Below are 9,271 nucleotides of genomic sequence, written 5' to 3'. Positions count from 1 at the left end.
GGCGCTTCCCTGATCTAAAACATATTGATTTATTTATATTCTTTAACACCAACATAAAAACAATTATTATGTGTATCTATGAAATAATCGAAACTACGCACCTTCAATAACAGTTTTTTGGAGAAGAATGTGCAGTATATATTATATATGGAAAAAACTTAATTCAAATAAAAAGAAATTATGGGAAGTAAGAATACGCTTTAGAAATAAAAACATAATATATATATTTGGCACTTTCATAAGAACTCAAAGAATCAAGGACAATAACGAAATCAAAGAAGAACGAATATCAACGTTTGTGACAGGAAATTAAAACGCCTTTGAATAACGAGTCAGATGGACGGAATTTGTTTCTATTATATGTAGTACAAAGGAACATCGTAGGAAACGAGAAAGCTGACAGTTTGGCTCGATCTGGTGAGTCCCTTGTTGCGTCACTGGCGGTACCGGTTTATATTACCCTAGAGACCATTAAGAGAAGTACCTTCCTCTACTTTACGCAACTTGTCAATAATAGATGGAAAGCACACATATCATGTGCAACTTCCAAGTTAACATAGTCCACCTATAATAAAAATAAATCCTCGGAACTCATCAAAAAAGACCGCGTAAACATTTCAAGGCTTACTGCAGTTCTGCCCGGCTTTGGCGTCCAGAAGATATAGGTTCTTAGGAAAATACTTCTTTGGCGAGATGGATTTAGTCTCTACTCTTCTATACTAGGGTTCTTGCGAGAAATGTGGTAGTAAAACGGCGAAAAATGTTCTGTCTCTCTAGTAAATTCTTTTGCTTTTAATACTCGCAGCTCTGTGAAGAAATTAATATTAATAATTGAACCTTCAATGTTTAATGAATCATTTATCTGATTCAATTCTACACAAAAACCACATAAAAACTTTAAATTATACTTTATTTTTATCTAAAAGCAACTTAAGGCATATAGGAATTTATCATACCCAATTCCTGTGAATAATATTAATATCATTTGGTTCTATCTAATAATTCTAGAGACCAGTTTTTTATAGTTTAAACTTGTATCTTAACGTCATTTGCAGTTTTATTGATATGACATAAGTAGTACAGAAATTATTAAATTTATTGTAATGACGATGTATTTCCAAAGATCATGTGAAGTGGTATACTTTTATATATATACTATATAAATATTTGTTTGTTAAGAATATGGTGGTATATGGTATATATCTATGGTACATTATGATGTGAAAAATTAATTTGTCATGCAATTAAAAATTAACAATTTTTTAAGTAAAATTTTATTTAGTTGTAATTATTTATGCGTACTAGAAAAATTTTAACAAATATTAGTTTTGACACAATCCATAATACTAAATAGATTCAGTCAAGTTTTGGATGCAATGAAAGTTATTGTGATTTCTTTGGAAACAAAATTTTTGAAAGTAAATTTCACTACTGGATTAATATCTATGTACTATATATAATACATGCTGCAGTTATATATTTTAATTTGAAATGTGATTTATTTATATTGATGTAGTATATAAATACGGAAGTTATCACAGCGAGAAGAGTTGCACGTCAGAGCATTCGAGAAGAAGGTTTAAACAAAATATTACAATGCATACGACGAAACGGCGAACACAGACCGCACACTAACGATAAATTCAGAATGCACAATGACTTGATTGGGTGAGTCAAGTCCTTAGAATAAAAGACAGAAAACCACAGAAACAAATATCAATATCCAATAATGCAGTTAAACGACTCAACTTGAGATGGTTGAACAATGTTAGTGAAAATGTTCAAAGCAGGAACAATATTGAAGAAATATGGTATTTGATAAATGAGAATAAACAAAGATGGGTGATAAAACTAAATCTCTCGATTAGCTGTAAAGCTTATAATGATGATGAATTCATATCATGTCATATTAAGAAAGCCTTTACCATATAATGTTATTATCCGATTTAAGGCTTCTTCAAAATTCGGTGTTCTGGTCAAGCTACTCTACTTTAAATTCTAACAAATACAGCAACAACAAATTAATACCGGAGTAGAAGGATGCAGTATACTAATATCTACTATAACTAAAGTGTACATATATTCACTATTAACACAATATATATTTCACTTACTTACGTTCAAACGTTCACTGACATTTTTGGTTCCCAGTTGCTTGCAATCGGTTTCATTATAGTCAAAGACCACGGTACAAGCTTGAAAGAGCACCTGATTTTTCATTATGGTACCTTTATAAGAAAGGTATTATTAAAAATAGTGATCATTTACAATTTTAATTTTTACTGGAATGCTATGCTATATCAATTACATACCCGATAAGCTCATAGAAAACACAAGAGCAAAAACGATGGGTTCTATATAAAACATATTGAATATTTTGTGCCATTCCAATTTTTTCAGGCGTTCCAAACCAACATTTTTTACAATTTCCACCATTTTTAAACTGTGATTTATATATATATGTTATTATTTATATATTTATATATTTATTTAAAATATAAATTCTTTTAAAGATCAGGAACTAAACTTATTATTCTCACTTTAAATGCTTATAACATTTGTTCTATTTGTTTTAATGGTTTAATTGATTTATATATTACATATATCTTTATTGCATTTTATAAAATTCAATTTATTTAATTTGTCAAAAATTAGTCCCGTGCTGACACGTAACGGACTCTGGTAATTTATTCATTCCGATTGAAGTTCCACTCACGAATAGTTTGTGCTTCTGCTGAAACGCACATAACCGTCAAAAATCACAACTATTGAATAACTAACTTCATTGTGTTCTCTATCGGCGCAAAGATCGTCTATTGAAGTACGTATATATACATTATTTTATCTGTTCGGATGTGAGTATGAAATTAATATAAGTTTGTTATGGATTCACTAGTGCGGCAAATCAATAATTATTTGCATTAATTTTTTTACATTTAAGTATTTATTTGTTTTTATTCACAATCGTTTGTATATATTTTAATACAAAAAGTTATAGTTTTCTATGAATCTCAGCTGAAATGAAAGCTGAGCTCTGTTGTTACTTTGAACCGTGTCTCGTCGAAACTAGTTGTAGACTAAAAGAGCTGTTGGATTTTATGTTGATATAATTTATCTTTTTCTAAACATTTTTGGGGAATAACCAGAAGTGTAATTCAATACCAGTTGGTATGTTTACCAATTTAAAAATTATTTATAAATTTAATATTTGATAAAGATATTCAGTTGAAAACCAAAATAATTGTTTACGCATTAACCATAAATAAACAGATAAACAGAAGATAATAATGTTTAAAAAAATATTTTGGAATAACTCCCAGATGTTAATGATGATTACTTTTATGATCACAAAACCTAACACCTATAACTTATAACATCAATGAAACATATTAAAAGTCAATGAGTATACATACATTATTATAATTTTTGTTTAAAGATTTTATATATAACAGAATCTAAGCCTACCATTAATTATATAGCTTGTTTGGCTTTTTCTAGTAATGGAAATTAATAGTTATCTAATAAGATATTACTAGATATTATCTTATTATCAATAAGATCTATATACATTATCTATAAGATACCAATCCTTAACCATCACTTTGCTATAGACTTCTAAATCTATCATTACTGAATTTTAAATTTCACCTTATTTGTCTCTATTTTTAACACAGATTTTTTCTAGAACATGCTGTTTAAGAATCTATTTTTTTATACTAGATTATTATTTTATACTGGCTACTTTACTAGAATATAAAAATTTGTGACATCATATTATCTTAAGTCTTAATAAAATCGCATCTCAATTAATTACTCCAAACAGTATTCAGATATTCAATCAGATATTGTTTTATATTTGGTACCTAATTTGTTTTATCTAAAAACATTAATATGTCATAAGCTTAGTTGGCGTAAACTAAACTTAAAGCTCTGAATCTACCAGTGCGATTTAGATTTAATTATATTCCCTCTAAATCCAAAACTATCACTTTGCACTAGACTCCGAGAAGACTTTTGACTTACTCCACAATTTTGTTCTTTAACTCCGACTAAAACTTCTTACTATCTCTTAACAATAGTTCACATGTCGTAATCGACATAATCAGTAAGATATATCAAGACCTTTACAGAAATGATTAAGATACTTTTGAATCGTTCATTTATTATATTGTTTTTAGCTTTACTTACTATTTCCATTACATTTACTATTTAAATCATCTCAAATCTAAAAAAACATGTAAATCATTATATTTTTATGTTTTTGTATTTTCGAAATATGTAAGTTGAATACTGACAACTTGAGAATAATACCCCAACAACTATTTTCACCATAGAATACTAAAGGTATCATTCCGTTCATATTGAAAACAATCCGTGATGTTAAATACTAGCTGATATATGCTACTAATAAATTACATAGGTTAATATATGTTATAATTAATATATGTTATTTATAATATAGGTTAGGTTAGGTTGAAGTGGTAATCTTCTACACCAAATTCCACTAGAGCTCGAATAATGGCTCGTTCTGACATCACGTGGCGCTGTTCATACCCAGACCAAAACATTTACAAAAGGAGTGCAGTGATTAGCGTACAAACAACGCTGAATATACTAACATCGCAAGCCTATGAACTTGACCACGTATCTAATTTGACAGGATGACAGGTCAATAAAAAATGGTACCAAAGGTTTTTATCTTCATCGGCCAAAGATCCACACTGATAAAGAATATGAAACACGGATTCCTTCTCTTCCTCAAATCAAAAATTACCATAAATTACTTGAAATCAATCAATCTAATCTTAGTTAAAAAATCGTAAAACCCAATGTAAAATGTTCGTAACAACTTTGAACTTTTAGTTTTTATTATTATTATTATTATTTATTTTTTAAAAAGCGTTTTGAAGTTTTGTTTAAATAAATGTTTTTTGTATCTATCTTAAGCCAATATTTCTACAGCATTCATAACATTGTTTTGGGAACCATCGAGATTTCTTTTATAAATCTGATATAAAATAAAATCACTTATAATTATCTTAAATTATTTCAAACTGACCTCACCGATAAAATATTTGAAGGTATAGAATTTTACGAATATGATCAGTCAAATATTTGCAAATTTGACCTATTTTAACAATTTTTATAAATATTTTATATATCCCTTCTAAAAGAGATAATTTTTTTACTCATATAATTAAATGATGATCTCATGTATTAAATTATTAAAACCTGAACCAATTTTTTTTTTTTTTGCGCAAATTAATTTAATTTAAAGAACCTGTGAATTTTAACGAGTATATTATTCATATAAATGATAATAATTATGTATTTAAAAATTGTATGTACTACAATATCACTAATAAAATAGGCAATAGGGTTATATTTGCTTTCTACATTGCAGACAGTTTATATATTAACCATGGGCTCTTTCACTTTGTCAATACTCACTGTCTCTCGAAGAAAACAAACAAGACGCACTATAAATTTTAATAATTTTTTAAACAAATTTTGGGTAGTTCGTAAAAAAATTAGGTAAAATACATATTAAAAATTAATTTCACAGAGCAATAAAAATACAATGACTTGCAAATTTTTTTTTAGATTTTAGATGATCAAAATAGTATACCTAAAATGTCTGGCAGTGCCATCCAAATTTATTTAAATTTCGTTTAATTGGAATAAAATTACTTATTAATTTAGTAGACATCAATTTCTGGATTAAGGTATAATAATTTGATGATAATTAATAATATATTACTAATTTTTTTAAGATATGTTGTAATTATGTTGTTTGACACATTGAATGATTACTCATCTGTCATTAAAACATACTAAAAGCGATTATATTAAAATTATATCAAAATTTTATTATAGATAGATATATAAATAGAATCTAAAACATTGATATATTTATAAATATTATGGCTGACTTATACGAGTTGGTGTCAATCGGGACCGGTGTTCTAATTTGTTATTGGACTTGTTAGTTTCTCACTGGAAATGTGAAATGATTTCATTATTTCTGTGGACCTACCTAAATCTATCTATTTAAAGTTAATGGGTGTAGACGTAAATGTAGTCGGGGTAGTGTTGTATTTAGTATACAATTGAAAATTTAAGCTAAATATAATGGTTTGGTGTCTAAAGTTTCAGCTAAACAAACGAAAAATAGCATCCCAAAACAATATTTTGAGGATATTCTTTAAAAATAAGTTATATTAAAATAATGGTATGAATAGTAACCAAATTTTCAGGGTATTCAAAATAAGTGATTGAAAAGTCTTTTAAAACTCGTATCCACGTTCTAACACATGAAAAATTACAAAAAAAAAAAATTTTTTAAATATTCTAAACTTTATAATAATGAATTAGACCATCTTAAATATTTTAGAATTAAAAAAATTTTAATGTTTATAAATATATCTATAAAATCAAAAATGTGATTATAATTATAGAAAAGTTCTCTATATAACGTATAAAAAGGTTCTCTACAGAACGTATAGAAACGTTCTCTACAGAACAAATAGAAAGGTTCTCCATAGAACGTATAGAAATATTCTCTACAGAACGTATAGAAAACTTCTCTGGAGAACGTATAGAAAGGTTCTCTATAGAACGAATAGAAAGGTTCTCTATAGAACGTATGGAAAAATTCTCTTTAGAACGTATAGAAAGGTTCTTTATAGAACGTATAGAAAGGTTGTCTGCAGAACGTATAGAAGGGTTCTGTATAGAACGAATAGAAAAGCTCTCTATAGAACGTATGGAAAGGTTCTCAATAGAACGTATAGAAAGGTTGTCTACAGAACGTATAGAAAGTTTCTCTTTAGAATGTATAGAAAGGTCTTCTACGAAACGTATAGAAAGGTTCTCTACGGAACATATAAAAAGGTTGTCTATAGAACGTATAACAAGGTTCTCTACAGAATGTATAGAAAAGTTCTCTATAGAATGTATAGAAAGTTTCTCTGTAGAACACATAGAAAGGTTATATGTAAAATATATAGAAAGGTTATCTATAGAACCTATAGAAAGATTCTTTAAAATTGAAAAAACGTAGTGTTTAAATAAAATTCGTTGCAGAAAAGCCTTCGCTAAAATGGAGTTTGTTATAGAGAAGTACGATATATAAGAATTATATATCAGGTTATTTAAAAACTCATTATTTGAATAGAATAAGACTTATTTTAACTTTAAATGAATTTCGAATTTCGTACTTCACAAAAACTTGAAATCACATTTTAATTAGCACGTGACATGTGTTTCTAATAACCTGACAAAAAAAAATTTAACAATCGAAATTCGGATTAAATTAAAACAAAAAATAAAATTTTAATTAAATTAAAAACATTTATTAATAAAAAAAAGTAATTTTATTTCTAATAATTCTAGTAATCTAAAATAATTAAGTTGATATCGTTTCGTAATGCGCAGGAAAACTTTGTTGTTTACGCAAAATTAACCTGCAAATAAATTTTTTTATTGAAAATTATTCAAATATTTTAAATAAATTTAACAAAATAATAGCACTTAAATACTTACAGTAAAAATGCAATTGCTAAAATAAACATAAAAGCGCTGATTAAATTGAAAAAGCCTGGAAAAGTTGCCAATGTGATGCTATAAATAATTGTGTAAATGGGGGAAGCTACAAATGGTACTAAAGACTGCAAAACACTGTTTAAAGCAAAAATTTTGCCTAAAATTAAAAATAAAATTTAATTAATTTTATAATCTAATGTATCATTTTATAATAAATTTTTTTTAAAAATGTAAATATATTTATCATTGGCTTAGAGAGGTAGGTAGGTAGGTTGAAGTGGCGGCCTTGTTTACCAAGAAAGCCCACTTGAGCACAAATAATGGCCCGTTTTGGTACCACAAGGAAAAAGCGATGTTCGTATATAGACAAGGGGATCAGTATACAACCAAAGCCCAGCAGAGAGAAAGGCTCTTTAAATGGTGAACCTCTATAACATTTTGTTAGAAAAAAGAGGCCCAAAGTTCTTTCTTCCATGACTACGTCAATAATATTTACAGTATTAAAATGCAAAACTCACCTAATTCCTCTGCTGGTACGACTGATGCGAGTATCGTCCTACACATTGGATTAGCCATAGATTTTAGTGCCCCAAACCCGATTGCTAAATAAATTTGTAGATTGCTTAAGGCAAATGCTTTCATGAAGCTACTGCCGACTTGACTTAGAAATGCTAATATGCCAATTGTAATGACTGAGAGTTGTAGACACTAAAAATATTTGTAATTAAAAAATTAATATCTATATTTAATTTACAAAGCTTTTGAAAGTATATTTTAAATAGAAAGATTTTAAACAATAGTGAATTTTATTTTAATTTATCGCAGAGATGTTTAACTTTTCTGTAATAATAATGTAACGAACTATAGTTAAGATAATAAATATATGCATAAATATAAAGACTCTATAAAAACAGTAGTACCAAATTCTAAGAACAATAACTATAATCAGTTTATTAAATTTTCAATTTCTTTTTAACATTCTCGTAATACAGCAAGTGAACTTGTTAATGAACATTTCCGACTAAAAATTGGTTAAGAGTAACCGTCACAGTGACCATACCTGATAAGGGTAAGTTATGGAATATAGCAAGGCGTTAATCGGTCCATGCAGTTTTCGACCGATAATAATGTGAAAAACTGTACCAAACGTTTTCTCTTCTTTCAAACGTTTAATCTTTTTAGAACTCGGACCTTGTAAGATATAATAGCCAGATTTTCAATAAAAAATGGTATACTACTCCCTGATTACGACCGTATGCAAAACTGTTATCAGAGATATATCCCAAAACCCTTTTTTGCTTCTAATTTGGAACGTGTATAATTTTCTGAGCTCGTGAATTAAATCAACGGCTATATATTCGTCATTTAAATTTCATACAACAGATACGGCAATTATTTTTTAATCCGGGGCAGAATACATATTATGATAGTTATCATAGTCAGACTTAAAAACCTGATGCATACTGGATAAAGAAAAACTAGTCCGATTTTTAAATGTATCCTGATCATAATTTATTATGGTTTGATTATCAAGACCAAATCAGGGATAGGTTCTGGTCTTATTAAAATTACAATAATGATGCCTATAATCATAATTATAATGATTATAGGCATTATAATTCAGTTCAGAATCTTAATTGTAGTACTATTTTCCAGATACGTTTAGTTTGAAAGTATTATCTTTACTTAAAATTCGATAAGATTTGAGGTCAAACCCTAGTACTTG

General features: G+C 27.7%; 1 protein-coding gene across 1 annotated transcript in view; it reads right to left on the bottom strand.

Annotated features, from left to right (window-relative positions):
* Nucleotides 1-7,392: 7,392 nt before the first annotated feature.
* LOC119684777 (proton-coupled folate transporter-like) overlaps nucleotides 7,393-9,271 on the bottom strand; it is a 91,551-nt gene continuing 89,672 nt past the window's right edge. The window contains exons 7-9 of the mRNA XM_038098896.1: nucleotides 8,064-8,253; nucleotides 7,546-7,702; nucleotides 7,393-7,466 (exon numbers count right to left, since the gene is read on the bottom strand). Coding sequence (XP_037954824.1) covers nucleotides 7,409-7,466; nucleotides 7,546-7,702; nucleotides 8,064-8,253 — 405 coding nt within the window. The 3' untranslated portion in view covers nucleotides 7,393-7,408. The remainder of the gene's footprint in view (nucleotides 7,467-7,545; nucleotides 7,703-8,063; nucleotides 8,254-9,271) is intronic.

The sequence above is a fragment of the Teleopsis dalmanni genome, chromosome 2, assembly GCF_002237135.1.
Source record: "Teleopsis dalmanni isolate 2A chromosome 2, ASM223713v2, whole genome shotgun sequence".
NCBI classification, from domain to species: Eukaryota; Metazoa; Arthropoda; class Insecta; order Diptera; family Diopsidae; genus Teleopsis; species Teleopsis dalmanni.
This window is presented reverse-complemented; position numbering and strand designations above follow the sequence as displayed.